Raw genomic sequence first — 19,563 nt, 5'->3', positions numbered from 1 at the left:
TTAATTTTTTTTTTAAATCAAGCACTCTAAATTCTATCTAAAAATAAAGCACCTACCAAAATGCCCAGGGAGCTGTCACCCCGACATTCTTACAGTACCTCTACACAGGCAAATAAACACACAATGCAGGTTAAAAAAAAACAGCAGGGCTCCACGCAAGCTGCCACAGGACCAGAAGTCACATATGGAATGCCCCGTCAACTCAACACCAGAGTCTCTAGGCACAAAACCTAGTCGTACAATAACAGTCAGCTCGCAGGCAAAACATCACTGTTGCAAATCCCACAATCCGAGCAGCTGCAGAACAGTCTTCCAAACACAACACCGCACTCACAACCAGAATGACATTCCAAAACGGTGGCGGCAACTCAAGAACGGACTCCTGGAGGACCACTCTGCCAGCATCAGGAAACAACATCAGACAGAGACGGACGAAACGCTACGCAACTGATGTACGATCAATTGGACAAAGACGAGAGTTGAATACAACTAGGCTTTATTGCTCTAAGATATGTGGCCTCCCACAGCAGCTGGCGAAATGGCTGCAGCATGGAGGACACACACATTTACACTCTGCCTACTGGGCGGAGCCAGCAGGCAGGGACTACCAACGTACCTGTACTACAGTTCCTACCATACATCACCTAATAGAGGTGCAACAGTGGTTTAACCACATTCACCCCCTGCTAAAATTGAGTCCGGCGGGGGTGGTGGAGAACTATATACAACAAATGGGTTTTACATTTACATTTACAATATTTGGGAGAACAAAATGTCTTTTGAAGTCCAGTGGACCCGTTAGAGGTTTAACCGGTCCGGGGCTTGATGTGCCGCTGGGAGCGACGTAGTGGTGGCGGCGATGACGATGCTGGTCTGATGTTCGGTGACTCTGGGAGCATGCCGAAATCCTCTTCATCCTCGGGCGTGGGCAGGTGGAGGACCGATGGTCCTGGGGGGGGGTTGCTGCTGGGAGGGCCACGGGAGGGGAGGGTGGCGCCGGGCCGGAGGAGCGTGTGTGTGTGGAACCTGCTGGTGCCAGGTCCCTGAGGGAGACAGTATCCTGGCAGCCGACGGGGTATGCCGCGTAGTCATACTGGGGGTTTGCATGGAGCAATTGCACCCTCTCCACCAACGGGTCCGCCTTGTGAAGTCAGACATGCCTACGGAGCAGGACGGATCCTGGAGCTGCGAGCCACGTCGGGAGCGACACCCCGGATGTGGACTTCCTGGGGAAGGCCAAAAGACGTTCATGGGGTGTGTTGTTAATGGCGGTGCACAGTAGTGACCGAATGGAGTGTAGTGCATCAGGGAGGACCTCCTGCCAGCAGGAGGCCAGGAGGTTCCTGGACCGTAAGGCCAGTTGGACGGCCCTCCATACCGTCCCGTTCTCCCTCTCTACCTGTCCGTTTCCCCGGGGGTTATAGCTTGTCATCCCGCTGGAGGCGATACCCCTGCTGAGCAGGAACTGACGTAGCTCATCACTCATGAATGAGGATCCCCTGTCACTGTGGATGTAGGCAGGGAAACCGAACAGAGCGAAGATTGTGTTGAGGGCTTTGATAACGGTGGCAGGTGTCATGTCGGGGCATGGGATGGCGAAGGGGAATCTGGAGTACTCATCGATCACACTGAAAAAATACGTGTTACTGTCGGTGGGGGGGGGGGGGGGGAGGGGCCCGTTGAAATCCCCGCTGAGGCGCTCAAAGGGCGAGAGGCCTTCACCAGGCGCGTACGGTCCGGCCGGTAGAAGTGCGGCTTGCACTCCGCACAGACCTGGCAGTCCCTGGTGATTATTCGTACTTCCTCGACGGAGTAGGGCAGATTGCGGGCCTTTATAAAATGATACAACGTGAGACTCCCAGGTGACAAAGGCTGTCATGCAGGGTCCGGAGTCGGTCTACTTGTGCGCTGGCATATGTACCTCGGGATAGGGCATCTTGAGGGCTCGTTGAGCTTGCCGGGGCGATATAAAATCTCGTAATTGTAGGTGGAGAGCTCGATCCTCCACCTCAAGGTCTTATCATTCTTGATCTTGCCCCGCTGTGTGTTATTGAACATGAAGGCTACCGACCGTTGATCAGTGAGGAGAGTGAATCTCCTGCTGGCCAGGTAATGCCTCCAATGCCGCACAGCTTCAACGATAGCTTGGGCCTCTTTTTCGACGGATGAGTGCCGGATTTATGAGGCATGAAGGGTGCGGGAAAAGAATGCCACAGGTCTGCCTGCCTGATTGAGGGTGGCGGCTAGGGCGACATCAGATGTGTCGCTCTCTACTTGAAAGGGCAGTGTCTCGTCTACTGAGTGCATCCAGGCCTTGGCGATATCGGCTCTGATACGGGCGAAGGCCTGTTGTGCCTCGCCATCAGGGGAAAATGGGTGGACTGTATGAGTGGGTGGGCCTTGTCCACATAGTTTGGGACCCACTGGGCGAACCCCAGGCAGCGTTTGAGGGCCTTGGGGCAGGGGGAGCTCCATGAGGGGGCGCATGCGGTCGGTATTGGGCCCCAGAACTCCGTTCTGGACCACATAGCCGAGGATGGCTAAGCGGGTCGTGCTAAACACGCATTTCTCACTTCTCCTTGTTGTAGGTGAGGTTTAGGAGAGTGGCGGTGTGGAGAAATTTGGCAAGGTTGGCATCGTGGTCCTGCTGATCATGGCCGCAGATGGTAACGTTGTCTCGGTACGGAAAGGTGGCCCGCAAACTGTACCAGTCGACCATTCGGTCCATCTCCCTTTGGAAGACCGAGACCCCGTTGGTGACGCCGAAAGGAACCCTGAGGAAGTGATAGTCGACCGGCTGCCTCGAAGGCCGTGTATGGACAGTCCGATTTACGAATGGGGAGCTGGTGGTAGGCGGATTTGAGGTCTACCGTTGAGAAGACCCAGTACTGTGCAAACTGATTGACCATATCAGATATGCGTGGGAGGGAGTACGCGTCGAGCAGTGTGTACTGATTGATGGTCTGGCTGTAGTCTGTGCTTCTCCCCAGTTTTAACTACTACCGCTTGGGCTCTCCAGGGCTGTTGCTGGCCACGATGATGCCTTCCCGAAGCAGCCGCTGGACCTCGGACCTGATGAAGGTCCTGTCCTGGGTGCTGTACCGTCTGCTCCTGGTGGCGACGGGTTTGCAATCCGAGGTTAGATTTGCGAAGAGGGAAGGTGGATCGACCTTTAGGGTCGCGAGGCCGCACACAGTAAGGAGTGGTAGGGGCCCGCCGAATTTCAGGGTTAGGCTCTGGAGGTTGCACTGGATGTCCAGGCCAAGTAGTAGGGCAGCGCAGAGGTTAGGGAGGACGTAGAGGTGGAAGCCACTGAATTCTACGTCCTGGACCATGAGTGTGACCGTACAGTACCCTCGGATCGCCACAGAATGGGATCTGGAGGCCAGGGAGATTCTTTGGTTGACGGGGTGTACCGCGAGGGAGAAGGTCACTGAGGCGAGTCATGGTCGGTCGTCACTGGTGTCGGATGATGGGGAGCCCGGGGGGCACAGGTCCAAAAATGCTGGCAGTGCCCATGTGCCGTGGGGGAGACAAGATGGCAGCGCCTGAAGATCTTGAGGACAAAATGGAGGCACCCGTGGGCCGCACGTGGTGGAGGCTGAACAAGATGGCGGCGCCCACTGGCCGCGCGTGGTATGAGGGGGCAGATGGCAGCACCCACTGGCCGGGGTGGTAAAGATGGCGGCGCCCATTGTCCGTAAAAGAGGGGGGTGGGGGTGATAGTGGCGACTGCACGGGCCTGGCACACCGCGGCAAAGTGCCCCTTCTTACCATAAGCCTTACAAAGGGCAGCGCGGGCCGGGCAGCATTGGCGTTTCTGCTGGCCGCAAAAGTAACATCGGGGACCCCCGGGTTCGCTGGCTGGCGTGTGGCGCAGGCGTATTGGTTGGGTAAGGCCCCCGCTGGGGCGGCCATCTGTGGGGTCCACGATGCATAGGTGGGATGGGGATGTAGGCCTGAATGTTGCGCGAGGATGACGGTCACAGAGAGCGCTAGCTTCTTTGTCTCTGCTCAGTCGAGCGTGGCCACTTCTAACAGTCGCTGGCGTACGAGGTCCGACCCAATCCCCGTAACAAACACGTCCCGCATAAGGAGGTTTGAATGTTCCTTGGCCGTAACGGCCTGACAGTCACAGTCCCGGATGAATGGGATTAGGGCCCGCCAGAAGTCTTCTATGGACTCACCAGGGAGTTGAGAGCGAGTGGCGAGTACGTGCCTGGCGAAGAGCGTGTTCGTCTTCAGAGTGTAATTTTCTTTGAGAAGCGTCATGGCTTCGGCGTAGTTTGGCGCGTCCTGGATCAGCGGAAAGACGTTGGAGCTCAACATTGAGTACAGGATCTGTATTTTCTAAGCCTCCGAGATAGGGCTGGGCGCAGAATTGATGTATGCCTCGAAACAAGCTAGCCAGTGCTGAAAGTCCTTTTTGGCATCGCTTGAATGCGGGTCCAGCTGCAGGCAATCTTAGAGCAATAAATTGATGCACAATCAATTGGACAAAGACGAGAGTTAAATACAACTGAGGCTTTATTGCTCTAAGATGTGTGGCCTCCCACAGCAGCTGGCGAAATGGCTGCAGCATGGAGGACACACACATTTATACTCCGCCTACTGGGCGGAGCCAGCAGGCAGGGACTACCAACGTACCTGTAGTACTGGTCCTACCATACATCACCTAATAGAGGTGCAACCGTGGTTTACCACAGCAATCCACACCAGAAGTCGCTCAGAAGATACCGCATCCAGTACTGCCGGACACGTCAGACTCCAGATCTCTCCCAGTGGACACACTTCACAAGCCGGCAGCAAAAAACCCGACCTGGCACTTGCCTTCCATGACATTATAGGCTCCGGGGGGAAAAAAACACCACAGAAACAAACTCTGTACCACAGTCCACTCTTTGAAAAGAAAATTCTTGGGAGGTAGCTCAGCTGAACAAAAAGCACGCCCATAGCTCCAATTCATCATCGTCGCCAATGTGATAAAGCCAGGGGAGTCCAACAAGCTTCTTAAAAGTCCTTTATTTCAGCAATAGCATCATGCATGCACAGGGCCCGGTTACCTTTCACCGGGTCCTCATTCCTTTTTAGCTGGCTCTACAGCTGCCGGCCATTTATGCTGGTGCTGGATTAACCCAGTCCAATTGAACATGGGGAACAATCATCCCGAGCTGGATGAGTCCTGTGCAGGTTATTACAATGATTAAGGTCAATATGTCTGAAACTTAGGTGAAGTCAATGTTGGACTAATTTATTCAGCACACTTGCGCAAATAGTTGGTCAATACACATTGTCTAGCATCATACCTTGCTGTTGACTCTTGAACTGGGCCTTCGGAATCAAGTAAAGGAAAAAAGATTGGAGAAATAAAAATTGCCAATTGATAATTCACCTCCTTCACCTTCTAATAACCTCTTCCTAAAAATCAGCGAGAATGATAGATGGAGCTTGACATTGCACTGGAAGTGCCCAGGTGGCATTTTGACTGCGCTGGGTGCAGGCCCCAGGGAAGAAACAAAAGACATTGTACTGGGAGATGTGGATTTGGGTGGGGTTTGTGCTCGGAAGATTTTATTCAGACACTCATCCATTGATAGTAATCATGGTTGTCAAGGGTTCTCAGAAATCTCTCTGTTTATCAATCTGTCAATGAACCTTTCTCTTACTTTCATATATGGTTAGACAAGGAATTCACAGGCAGGACCATTAATTCACTGTACTTCGGTTTTTCAGGTTCTGCAACTGAGATCAACCATTTCTCTCAATTAGTTCATCGAAATTCTTATGTAAAAATTTTTTTAAAATAAAGATAGGAAACAGAAAGTGCACAAGATTCATGTTACAATGCGGGGTCGGTTTGGGAGCGGATGGAGGCTGCTTCATGCAGGGGCACTAGCTTAGCAGCCCTGGTCACGGCGCCTCTGCCGCTTCCGCCGGCACGGTACTCCACCAGCCCGATAGTGGTGGTGGCTCTTCAGATCTGGGGCCAGTGAAGGAGGCATGGAGGGGGACCCCAATCTGCGGCAACCACCAATTTGCCCCGAGGAACATGGACGGGGGTTATCGACTGTGGAGGGCGGGGATTGTGAGGACGGGGGGTCTGTTCCTGGAAGGGAGCTTTCCGAGCATGAGGGCGTTGGAGAAGTTTGGGCTGGCGAGAGGAAACGACTTTAGATACTTACAGGTGCGGCATTTTGTACGCAGACTGGTGCTGTCCTTCCCACGTCTCCCGCCGAAGGGGGGGCAGCACAGGGTAATTTCTAGGGGAGAGGTGGGAGAGGGTAGAGTCTCAGGCGTCTACAAGGAACTAATGGGAGCTGAGGATACGCAGACCAAGGACCTGAAGCTTAAGTGGGAAGAGGAGCTCGGGGGGGAGATGGAGGACGGTGTCTGGGCAGAAGCCCTGAGCACAGTAAACACGACCGCAACATGCGCCAGGCTCAGCCTGATCCAGTTCAAGGTCGTGCACCGGGCCCACATGACGGTGGCCCGGATGAGCAAATTCTTCGGGCTGGAGGACAAGTGTGCTAGATGCGCCGGAGGGCCAGCTAACCATATACACATGTTCTGGTCATGCCCTAAACTCAGGGGGTATTGGCAGGAATTCGCAGATGTCATGTCCCGGGTATTGAAAACTGGGGTGGTAATGAGCCCTGAGGTGGCAATCTTTGGGGTTTCGGAGGACCCGGGAGTCCAGGAAGAGAGAGAGGCCGACATTCTGTCCTTTGCTTCCCTGGTAGCCCAGCGACGAATACTGTTAGCATGGAGGGACTCAAAGCCCCCAAGGGCTGAGGTATGGCTATCGGACATGGCGAGCTTTCTTGGCTTAGAGAAAGTCAAGTTCGCCTTGAGAGGTTCGCTACTGGGGTTCGCCCGAAGGTGGCAGCCATTTATTGACTTCTTCCCAGAGGAGTAAGCGTCAACAGGGGGGGCGGGCGGGGGGGCTAGGGTAGAGTAGAGTAGAGGGATATTAAGGTCCTTGCGTGAACAGAGCCGTGGTTTGCACTATGTTTAATTTGTGTCTTGACTTTTTTTTTTGTACTGTACAATGTCTCTTTTTCTATATGCCTAAAATACCTCAATAAAATTGTTTGTTAAAAAAAGAGATTCATGTTACAAATGTGTTGGAATAGAACCTTCATCTGACTTAGCTGAAGGTCTGGGTCCCTGCAACAGGATAAATCTGGCTATTTATACCTGCAAAGGTACATGTCTTCAGCGATCCAGATCAGATGAGTTAATGTGAGAGAATTAGGAAGTGTCTGTCTCGAGTCCTCTGCTCCTCGTGGAGCAAGTAGGTCTCTTGGGGAAGGTAATCAGTGACCCCCCATGATCAACTACCTCTCCCAAATAAATGTTTGGAATCGGATTACTGACTTTGGCAAGTATACATAGAAAGATACATCGAAAATAGTATATCATGCCTGATCCATATGCCCTGCTTCTCTGATTTGGGTTGAGGTTTTGGAGTACAAGTGCATGTTTAATGTCTGTAATAGTTGATTTTCAAACTAACTCCTGATGTTGACACTACCTCTTCAAAGGACACAGAAATTTTAATCAAAAGTCTGTTTTCGCCAAGTAGTTTGGTACAGAGAGTTCTTACCCAGAATCCTACAAATAAGACAGTTATAAGGTACAAGACCATGACGATAGTGTCAGCCACATTTAGTCTTTTATGCGTAATGACACGTTCTGCAGGATCCAATGTGCTGGCAGGCATTTTGTCTGTCCTGAAGGAAGGGTTCTCTGTGATCGTCTTCATACTTCAGACCTTGACCATAAAATAGAAGAATCAAATAGTTTTACATCAATAGAATATAATGCATATACTATTAATGCAATGATGGGCTCTGTTCCTCTCTAGTTTTTTCACTTTTTGTTCCTGAAAGTAGCAATAGTAGTACAGTTTCATTTTCATGGGCATTAAGATTCTCACCCCAACTGCTACTTCTGTGTGTTTCTATGGGGTAGTGATTAAAGATGTAATAGCCAAGGTCTACTTTGTCCTCATCTGAAATCCATAGTCGTACATTCTCCAGTACACGCGAGATGAAACCCTGGCTGAATTTCCCCATAATTCAATGCCATTAAAGGAGATGCAGTTCCCTTAAATTCCCCTACCCCCACTTTAGCTAATATGATTTATCACAGACAGAAGATAAACCTAGATACTCCCTTTTCTATGTGATTCAGTTATGCACTGGATAAAACTTCTAACCAATTTCTAATTCTTTACTTTTAGACAAGCATCATAGGATGGCTCATGAGTTTGTGGAGGTTGGAGGGGGGATTGAGGAACCCTACACTTTCTGTTGGGGTGGTAGTACCTTTAAGAACTGGCTTTTTCTGGAGGATGATTTATTGTACAAAATTACTTCTGCCAGTAACTGATCATGTGACCAAGCTGCCTGGGAGATAAATAATGGTAAATTAAAGAATAAGTAAGAAGTTATTCATGGGGGGAGTAAATTCCTATGTGTGATTCTGTTTTCAAGCAGTTTAGTTTAGACTATGCTGGCTGCAGGAAGCATCTCTTTCAAGTAGAATTCAGTTGAAATTCTGTGTACTGGCTAAAAGGGTTTGATACAATTCATAACTAAGCAATCCCACTAACTTCATGTTGAATTTCTGGAATAGCGAAGCTGATGAGAGGAAGAGAGAGTAAAGTCCCTAGTTGCAAGACTAGGAAAAAAATATTAGTAAAATTAGTTAAGAACATTAGAACCAGGAGAGTTCTGAACTGAGGTGGCTAAGCTTAGGATGCGAGCGACACCTGTTATTGACAGTCTACAACCGTGGGAGGTTTGGAAAAAATTCAAAGGAACCACTCTGCCAGAAGGCCCAAGAAATCTCAAACTTCATATGAATCTTTGAAACAGTACTCAGGCAAAATGATTAATTTTCCAATTTCAGACAAGTATCTGATTTGGAGTTTTTTTGAGGATATAAGTCAAATTGGTGTACAAGGAAATTTTAGTTAAGAAGTTCAGTTTAGAGAACAAGTAACTATGTTCACATCATCATTTGGTCATACAAAATTTGAGTATTGTGGAAAAAAGACAAATGTTGTCAAAGTTTTTCATCCTGCATTCATGTAAAGGTAACAACAATAATACTCCATGAGAAGAGAGCTGATTGGTTGGGACTCTGATTGAGGTGTTGCCACGGAGAGTGTACCAATTAACTAATGATGAACAGTTAACTGCCAAGTGTGACAAATGGAGGATTTTAGGAATAGTGGCTTCTAAATATTGGGAAAATTTAAGGGTTAAAAGCCTGGTGTTATGTTTGATTGCAGTGGTCATGTTTTTAAAAAGGTTTTGGTTTGTAAAGGGCTGGGAACTTCTAGGAAATAGCAGGTCAAATTGACCAATGTGGTTTGACTGGAGAAATTCCCAGGGGAGTTAATGTAGTTTGCAACCTTGGGAGGCAATTTGTTTTTAAGCTTGGGGAGAAGAGATCATTGCTGGGTGGAGCCCAGGAATTTAGTTTTGGAGAAAGCTTTGGGAGAGAGATGAGCTGAATTCAAATTGGCTGACCCGGAGTCCACAATTCTCTCACAGTAGGATAGTTATAAAAAAGCAATGGCATGTAACAGTCTTGTCTGGGGACCAGGAAGAAGCTGAAACACACCTGGTAGACCAGCTTTCTGAAGATATTCAGCCAGAGTCTGAAGGGGTTCAAACCGAAGCCAAATCGGTTTTATAAAGCAAGTATTACTCTATGCCATGCTAATTCTAAGATAGATTGATAGCTGTATGTTTATTTTCTTCCTGTTTAATGGGAAATTGTGTCATAGTATTAAGGGGTAATTGTAAGCTATTCGTTTCCATTGTGAAGTTAAAAAGTTTAAGATTGTATTCATAATAAAGTTTTGTTTTAGAAATGCCACAGCCTTATTTCTTCATGCAATCACTCTTGAAGCAAATTATTCTTTCCGCACAGTCTTATAAATAAACTAAAATATTGGGTTTTCAAGGCGAATTTTCGTACTGGTTTCCACCAACGTGGATCAGTCGTAACGGTATCTGGGAGGTCTCCCAGACCATTGAAAGCGGGTGGTCGGGGACAGGGCAGGGTGAAATCCTGGAATTCCCGTTAGCACTGCCATGGTACCAGGCTGACAATGCCAAAGTGCCCAGGTTACTGTGCCCAGGGACAGGCCCGGGAGTGCCTTGCCCATAAGAGATGGGATGAGGGTGGGCTCGAGAACCCCAGAGGAGGTACGTTGGGTGAAGTTGGGGGGGATCCTGAGGCCGCGGTGAGATTACCAGTGCAGGAGATGATTAAAGTGCAGCCTTAATGGGGCATTCCTCACTGACGCCAAACTAAACAGCAGAACTGATTAGCAGGGCCTTTTCTCAGCGCTGCAGGGCCATTGTGTTTTGGGTTTTGCAAGCATGGGCTAGTTGGGTATGGTTGGTATCTTGCCTGTTCAAAATAGCCAAAAGGGAGATGATGTTCCATACGGTCTGCCGTCTTTGGGATGTACAGCCTGCATACCTTACATCACACCAGAACTGAAATTCATATACCATATTACTCATTTATGTGATGGGCAGCAAGTTGTTTTGGCTTGATGGTTGCATCCTGTTAGTGGTGACTACTACTCGTGACGCTGCTGTATAGTAGCAGTGTATATTGGCTGGTGTCACCTGTTAGTTGAATTTTGAGATACCTTACCTTTCCAGGGTTACTGAAGACTAGGCATTTTCCAGGACCAGGTGTAGCAGCCTTATGCCCATTCATGAGTTTTCATAATGTACAGCGAGCAATGATCTGAACAGGGTGGTTATTATCTCGCAGGATGGCTTTGATGCATTCTATTTCAGCATCAGGTTTGCACGGTGAGCAAGTGGCTTGGGCCCTGTTTATAGTACTGATATAGTACTGCAGTACAAATGTCCATTGCTTCCTTGAGCTGTACCTTGGTGAATAGGCTAGCAATGTTAAATGACATGGCATCACTATTGATATTGGAAGTCCTGTATGGTCTTTGCAAATGTGAAGGAATTCTTCATCATGTATGAGGAAAACGAGCTCAAAACTGGCTGTTGCCACTCACCCAACCATTTGTCCAATTCATGCTGTGCAGAACCCATCACAGATAAGGTAGGGCATTAAGGCCTTTGTGTCTTGGGCAGCCCATACATACAAGGATGCAGTGAACCATGAGGACGAATCCTATCATGTGTATCACTCAGTTGCTCGTTGGTCTTACGCAAGTCTGTGATTTATCATAAATGCAAGGATTAATTAAATGTGTCGATCAGCCACAAGAGGGAGCTAGAGTTACAAGTATATAAGACATTGATGCTAAGCCTTGAGGGGAGAGAAATTAAGGTGTTAGCTAGAGTACAGACTGAAGGAAGGATAGTGTGAGTGAGAGCAGATCATAGCTTATAATAGTGTAGAGATTAGTTGTAGGTGGTGTAGATTATATGTTAATTATCAACTGTGTATTATTTAGGAGTGCGTGTCGAATTCAAATTAGTAGTGTTAATAAATTTATAGCTTTGTTCAAGTTAAAGCTTCTTTGTGAACACTACGCCAACAATCCTGAATTTTGCAACATAAAGAACACCACAAGGTCCAACAAGTGTTTTCTGGCCTGCTTTCGAACAAGGTTTTGGGTCATGTTGAGCAGCAGATCCAATGGATACATGTTTGGGGCTTCTCATTTAGAATGGTGTAAATTTTGTTGATATAGTTACACTTGTTAAGGTTGACTATTCTAGTTCCTTTGTCAGGTTTATAGATATATGTTTGTCTGGGTTGGCCTCAAAGCCTCACAATTTAAAAAAATTAATTTGTGTGACGTGAACGTCACTGGTTAGACCAGCATATCTTGCCTTGAGAAGGTGGTGGTGAACTGCTTTCTTGAACCGCTGCAGCCCATGTGTTATAAGTACACCCCACAATGTTGTTAGGGAGAGAGGTCTAGGATTTTGACCCAGCGATAGTGAAGGTACAGCAACATTTCTACATGTCAGGATGCTGAGTGGCCTGGAACTTCCAGGTGGTGGTGTTCCCATGAGTCTTCTGCCTTTGGCCTTCGAGATAGTAGTGGTTGATGGCTTGGAAAGTGCTGTTGCAGGTGTAATCATATCCATAAGGCAAGTTTGTACATAATGTTATGCAGAACCTCCGACCAATAGGTGGCATTATAGATCCATCACGTGACCCTGTGATCAGGGAGTTGGGAATAGGTCGTGTTGGGAGATAGGCATATTTGCAGTAGTTCCACAATAGTTGTTCAGTGTTAATCGTTACAGATTTATGACAAAGTACTTGGCAGAGAAGCTTTCAGAAGTCAGTCTGAGAAACACACCTATCCTTTCCTCAGAAACCAGAAGAGAACGCCAAAAATGAAACTTAACAAGAACAGACAGGGCTGGGCTGAAAAGCAAAATTAAAATAGGCCCAGCCCCTCCTATGAGTGACATCACATGCTGCCTAGCTGTTAACCCCTTAATCACAACTTTAGCAGACATATAGGGTGCAATCTAATGGAAATGTTTCTAAGTATCATTTCAGGTAGGTTTGGTTGGGAGTATCTCCCTCGGCTAGCCCACAATTAGGGTAAGATTTACAGCTGTTCACGCCAGCAGGAAATTCCGGTCCAACGCAGGCGCATGGTTTCCTGGTGTAATCCCATTGACAATGGTATGGTCGTAGATCCCGGTGGAGAGCTGCCTCTGTCACCAAGAAATAGGCGGCGGGGTGGTCGGTTAATTCCACCCTTCGAACTTTTTCCATCACTGGGGAGCCGAACTTGCTGGCCAGACCGGCTTTTCCGAGATCAGACCACCATTCTGAAAGGGTGCCCCAATCTCTGAATGAGCTTGAGGCCCCCTGTCCCACCCCCCACTCACAGGCAATGTCACCCCCACACACATGGACACTACTCCACACCCCCCAAGAGAGGACACCTCACTATGGGTAGCTGAGGGCCTTCCCTTTTCAGGCCTTCTTCAAGCCCCTTTTCGGGCTCCCGTTTTCAGGAACCCCACCCTTCACCCCCTCAAACTTTCCAGATGCCCCTTCATACCTGCCCTTCACACCCCCATCCTAAATATCCCCCCTCATCCCTCCTTTCATGGGCATAGCCACCCTCAGGCCCTGACCCTTGGCAGTGCCACTCTGTCACTGCTCCTGCCAGCCTGGCAGTGCCACCCAGGCACCTTCACACTGTATGGCCCGTGCTGTAGATTGCAGGTCCTGCGGATGAATGCAGGTCACTGCTCCCTTCTTCGTCACTCCTGCGGCTTCCAGGGCTCGGTCCTCATAGGGGGTGAGGACTCCGATGTCTGGCACCCCACGCCAATATGGACCTTCTCCTGTCAGTTGGGGGCCAAGTCTCCTGCACGTGTGGTTCATTGCAGGGATGGGGGCTTGTGGAGGTGGGCCGTATTGGGGGGGGGGGGGGAATGGGGCGGTGTGGGCGGCACTGCTGGACATCATTTGCCGGGGCATGGAATGGTGCTAAACATTCTCTTTGAGGCGGGTAGCAGGGGGGGTGGAATTAGGTGTCTGGTGCAAACTCTCCCGAACGCCTGATGGAGGCCGTTGCCCTTCTTGCGGCATTTGGTGCCAGTCCTCCTGGTCAAGCTCCTTGAGGTGACAGCTGCTGCCACTTCCTTCCAGTGGGTATCGGCTGCCCTGTGGTTCACCCTCCAAGACCTTCGGGGGAACAGGGCATCCAGTCTGGCCTCGACCGCTTCGAGTAGCCTGCACCCCTGAATCGTGGGACTGGTCGTCTCGGCATCATGGCTGCGAGCTGAGTGGAGTTGGCTGTGCAGGATTGTTTTATGTGCTGGACGCCCTTGTTAGCAGGGGGCTTGCGAGTGCGTTCCAGCGAATCAGGCGTTGGGACCATGATTTGCGGCGAGAAGCCCATGGGGCCGTGTTAAATGGACTAATTAACATTTTAGCACGGTGACGGCCTTGCTGGTCCAAGCAACGGGAAACTCACAGCAGTTCCCACTGGCTACCACACTTAAAAATGTATTGGTTAAATCACACTCTAAATGTGTGCTAAACCAGTGAGAAACTCCCCAGGACCCAAAATAATGACTAAGTGTTGTTAGATAGTGGTGGGGAACTTGCTGGCAGAGCCGGCGGGAATTTTGTTGAGAAAGTTACACTTGTTAAGGTTCCCTACTCTAGTTCCTTTGTCATGTTTATAGATATATGTTTGTCTGGGTTGGCCCACAATTTTAAAAAATTAATTTGTGGGACGTGAACGTCACTGGTTAGACCAGCATATCTTGCCTTGAGAAGGTGATGGTGAGCTGCTTTCTTGAACCGCTGCAGTCCCTGTGTTATAAGTACACCCACAATGTTGGTAGGGAGGGAGGTCTTGGATTTTGACCCAGCGATAGTGAAGGTACAGCAATCTTTTTACATGTCAGGATGCCGTATGGCCTGGATCTTCCAGGTGGTGGTGTTCCCATGAGTCTTCTGCCCTTGGCCTTCGAGATAGTAGTGGTTGCAGGCTTGGAAAGTGCTGTCGAAGGTGTGATCATATGCATAAGGCAAGTTTGTACATAATGTTATGCAGAACCTCCGACCAGTAGGTGGCATTATAAATCCATCACGTGACCCTGTGATCAGGGAGTTGGGAATAGGTAGTGTTGGGAGATAGATGTATTTGCAGTAGGTCCACAATAGTTGTTCAGTGTTAATCCTTACAGATTTGTGACAAAGTTCTTGGCAGAGAAGCTTTCAGAAGTCAGTCTGAGAAACACACCTATCCTTTCCTCAGAAACCAGAAGAGAACGCCAAAAATGAAACTTAACAAGAACAGACAGGGCTGGGCTGAAAAGCAAAATTAAAATTGGCCCAGCCCCTCCTATGAGTGACATCACAGGCTGCCTAGTTGTTAACCCCTTAATCACATCTTTAGCAGACATAGGGTGCAATCTAATGGAAATGTTTCTAAGTATCATTTCAGGTAGGTTTGGTTGGGAGTATCTCCCTCGGCTAGCCCACAATTAGGGTAAGATTTACAGCTGTTCACGCCAGCAGGAAATTCCGGTCCAACGCTGGCGCATGGTTTCCCGGTGTAATCCCATTGACAACGGTATGGTCGTAGATCCCGCTGGAGGGACGCCTCTGTCACCAAGAAATAAGCGGCGGGGTAATCGGTTAATTCCACCCTTCGAACTTTTTCCATCACTGGGGAGCCGAACGTGCTGGCCAGATCAGTTTTTCCGAGGTCAGACCACCATTCTGAAAGGGTGCCCCAATCTCTGAATGAGCCTGAGGCCCCCTGTCCCACCCCCCACTCACAGGCAATGTCACCCCCACACACATGGGCACTACCCCACACCCCCCAAGAGAGGACACCCCACTATGGGTAGCCAAGGGCCTTCCCTTTTCAGGCCTTCTTCAAGCCCCTTTTCGGGCTCCCATTTTCAGGACCCCCACTCTTCACCCCATCAAACCTTCCGGATGCCCCTTCATACCTGCCCTTTACACCCCCATCCTTAATATTTCCCCTCATCCCTCCTTTCATGGGCATGGCCACCCTCAGGCCCTGACCCTTGGCAGTGCCACTCTGTCACTGCTCCTGCCACCCAGGCACCTTCACACTCGGTCACCTGTATGGCCCGTGCTGTAGATTGCAGGTCTTGCGGATGAATGCAGGTCACTGCTCCCTTCTTCGTCACTCCTGCAGCTTCCAGGGCTCGGTCCTCATAGGGGGTGCAGACTCCGATGCCGGCACCCCACGCCAATCTGGGCCTTCTCCTGTCAGTTGGGGGCCAAGTCTCCTGCACGTGTGGTTAATCGCAGCGTTGGGGGCTTGTGGAGGTGGGCCGTATTGGGGGGGGGGGAAATGGGGCGATGTGGGCGGCACTGCTGGACATCGTTGGTGCTAAACATTCTCTTTGTGGCGGGTAGCAGCCGGGGGGGGGGGGGTTAGGTGTCTGGTGCAAACTCACCCGAACGCCTGATGGAGGCCGTTGCCCTTCCTGCGGCATTTGGTGCCTGTCCTCCTGGTCAAGCTCCTTGAGGTGACAGCTGCTGCCACATGCTTCCAGTGGGTACCCGCTGCCCTGTGGTTCATCCTCCAAGACCTTCGGAGGAACAGGGCATCCAGTCTGGCCTCGACCGCTTCGAGTAGCCTGCACACCTGAATCATGGGGCTGGTCGTCTCGGCAGCATGGCTGCGAGCTGAGTGGAGTTGGCTGTGCAGGATTGTTTTATGTGCTGGACGCCCTTGTTAGCAGGGGGCTTGCGAGTGCGTTCCAGCGAATCAGGCGCTGGGACCATGATTTGTGGCGAGAAGCCCATGGGGCCGTGTTAAATGGACTAATTAACATTTTAGCACGGTGACGGCCTTGCTGGTCCAAGCGACGGGAAACTCACAGCAGTTCCCACTGGCTACCACACTTAAAAACGTTTTGATTAAATCACACCCTAAATGTGTGCTAAACGAGTGAGAAACTCCCCAGGACCCAAAATAATGACTAAGTGTTGTTAGATAGTGGTGGGGAACTTGCTGGCAGAGCCGGCAGGAATTTTGTTGATATAGTTACACTTGTTAAGGTTGCCTATTCTAGTTCCTTTGTCATGTTTATAGATATATGTTTGTCTGGGTTGGCCTCACAATTTAAAAAAATTTATTTGTGGGACCTGAACGTCACTGGTTAGACCAGCATATCTTGCCTTGAGAAGGTGGTGGTGAGCTGCTTTCTTGAACCGCTGCAGTCCATGTGTTATAAGTACACCCACAATGTTGGTAGGGATGGAGGTCTAGGATTTTGACCCAGCGATAGTGAAGGTACAGCAACATTTCTACATGTCAGGATGCTGTATGGCCTGGAACTTCCAGGTGGTGGTGTTCCCATGAGTCTTCTGCCCTTGGCCTTCGAGATAGTAGTGGTTGCAGGCTTGGAAAGTGCTGTCGCAGGTGTGATCATATGCATCAGGCAAGTTTGTAAATAATGTTATGCAGAACCTCCGACCAGTAGGTGGCATTATAGATCCATCACATGACCCTGTGATCAGGGAGTTGGGAGTAGGTCGTGTTGGGAGATAGACGTATTTGCAGTAGTTCCACAACGGTTGTTCAGTGTTAATCGTTACAGATTTATGACAAAGTTCTTGGCAGAGAAGCTTTCAGAAGTCAGTCTGAGAAACACACCTATCCTTTCCTCAGAAACCAGAAGAGAACGCCAAAAATGAAACTTAACAAGGACAGGGCTGGGCTGAAAAGCAAAATTAAAATAGGCCCAGCCCCGCCTATGAGTGACATCACAGGCTGCCTAGCTGTTAACCCCTTAATCACATCTTTAGCAGACATATAGGGTGCAATCTAATGGAAATGTTTCTAAGTATCATTTCAGGTAGGTTTGGTTGGGAGTATCTCCCTCGGCTAGCCCACAATTAGGGTAAGATTTACAGCTGTTCACGCCAGCAGGAAATTCCGGTCCAACGCAGGCGCATGGTTTCCCGGTGTAATCCCATTGACAACGGTATGGTCGTAGATCCCGCTGGAGGGCCGCCTCTGTCACCAAGAAATAAGCTTCGGGGTGGTCGGTTAATTCCACCCTTCGAACTTTTTCCATCACTGGGGAGCCGAACGTGCTGGCCAGACCGGCTTTTCCGAGATCAGACCACCATTCTGAAAGGGTGCCCCAATCTCTGAATGAGCTTGAGGCCCCCTGTCCCACCCCCCACTCACAGGCAATGTCACCCCCACACACATGGGCACTACCCCACACCCCCCCCAAGAGAGGACACCCCACTATGGGTAGCTGAGGGCCTTCCCTTTTCAGGCCTTCTTCAAGCCCCTTTTCGGGCTCCCATTTTCAGGACCCCCACCCTTCACCCCCTCAAACCTTCCGGGTGCCCCTTCATACCTGCCCTTCACACCCCCATCCTTAATATCCTCCCTCGTCCCTCCTTTCATGGGCATGGCCACCCTCAGGCCCTGACCCTTGGCAGTGCCACTCTGTCACTGCTCCTGCCAGCCTGGCAGTGCCACCCAGGCACCTTAGCACTCGGTCACCTGAATGGGCCAGTGCTGTAGGCTGCAGGTCCTGCGGATGAATGCAGGTCACTGCTCTCTTCTTGGTCACTCCTGCGGCTTCCAGGGCTCGTTCCTCATGGGGGGGGGGGGGGGGGGGGGGGGGCGGGGAGTACGCCAACATCCGGCACCCCACCGCCAATCCGGGCCTTCCACTGTCAGTTGGGGGCCAAGTCTCCTGCACGCGTGGTTTATCGCAGGGTTGGAGGCTTGTGGAGGTGGGCCGTATTGGCGGGGGGTGGGTGGGGGGGGGCGGTGTGGGCGGCACTGCTGGACATCGTTTGCCGGGGCATGGAATGGTGCTAAACATTCTCTTTGTGGGGGTTAGCGGGGGTGGTGGAATCAGGTGTCTGGTGCAAACTCACCCGAACTGCCTGATGGAGGCAGTTGCCCTTCCTGCGGCATTTGGTGCCGGTCGCCCTTGTTAGCAGGGGGGTTGCGAGCGCGTTCCTGCGAATCAGGTTGCGGGACCATGATTTGTGGCGAGGAGCCCATGGGGCCTTGTTAAATGGACTAATTAACATTTTATCGCGGTGACGGCCTTGCTGGTCCAAGCGTCAGGAAATTTGCAGCAGTTCCCACTGGCTATCACACTTAAAAACGTTTTGGTTAAATCACACCCTAAGTGTGGGCTAAACCAGTGAGAAACTCCCCAGGGCCCAAAAAAGAGACTAAGTGTTGTTAGATAGCGGTGGGGAACTCGCTGGCAGAGCCGGTGGGAATCTCCAGGCAAACCCTGCTACAAATGACACTTAGAATCTTTTCTGTTAAATCACACCCATGGTCAATGGTCACCCCCAGAATATGGATAGCAGGAATTTAGCAATGGTAATGCCACTGAATGTCATGGGGCAATGTTAGGTTCTCTCTTGTTATCATTGCCTGGCACTCGTGTGGTGCAAATGTTACTTGCTACTTGTCGGCCCAAGCTGTGTCTTGCTGCAGTGGAACACAGACTGCTTCAGAATCTGAGGAGTCACGACTAGTGCTGAACATTGTACAAACATTCCCACCTCTGACCTCATGATGAAAGGAAGTTCAATGATGAAGTAACTGAAGATGGTTGAGCCAGGACACTACCCCAAGGAACTCCTGCAATGGTGTTCTGGAACTAAGTTGTTTGACCTCCAACAACCACACCCATTTTCTTCGTGCTAGGTATGGTTCCAACCAGTGGAGAGTTTTTACTCTGACTCCCATTGACTCCAGTTTTGCTAGGACTACTTGATGCCACACTCGATCAAATGCTGCTTTGATGTCAAGGGCAGTCACTCTCACCTCGCCTCTGCATTTCAGCTCTTTTTTCCATGTTTAATCCAAGGCTGTAATGAAGTCAGGAGCCAACAGGTGGGGAATCTCAATTAATCATTGAACCCTAGTGTAGAAGGAGGTATTTCGGCCCATCGAGTCTGCATTGACCTCCTGAAACAGTACCCTAACCAGGCTCTTGCCCTTTCTCAGCAACCCCATAAACCCACCTAACCCAACAACCCTGGACACTAAGGGGCAATTTAGAATGACCA

The 19,563-nt window shown here is 50.0% G+C and overlaps 1 protein-coding gene across 1 annotated transcript in view; it reads right to left on the bottom strand.

Moving 5' to 3' along the window:
• The window catches only part of LOC140394170 (sodium/myo-inositol cotransporter 2-like), a 402,805-nt gene that overhangs the window by 366,598 nt on the left and 16,644 nt on the right, over nucleotides 1-19,563 (bottom strand). The window contains exon 2 of the mRNA XM_072481110.1: nucleotides 7,607-7,774. Within this exon, the coding sequence (XP_072337211.1) occupies nucleotides 7,607-7,765 (159 nt within the window). The 5' untranslated portion in view covers nucleotides 7,766-7,774. The remainder of the gene's footprint in view (nucleotides 1-7,606; nucleotides 7,775-19,563) is intronic.

The sequence above is a fragment of the Scyliorhinus torazame genome, chromosome 17 (assembly GCF_047496885.1).
Source record: "Scyliorhinus torazame isolate Kashiwa2021f chromosome 17, sScyTor2.1, whole genome shotgun sequence".
NCBI classification, from domain to species: domain Eukaryota; kingdom Metazoa; phylum Chordata; class Chondrichthyes; order Carcharhiniformes; family Scyliorhinidae; genus Scyliorhinus; species Scyliorhinus torazame.
Note: the sequence above shows the minus strand (reverse complement) of the source record. Positions and strands in the feature narration are given on the sequence as shown.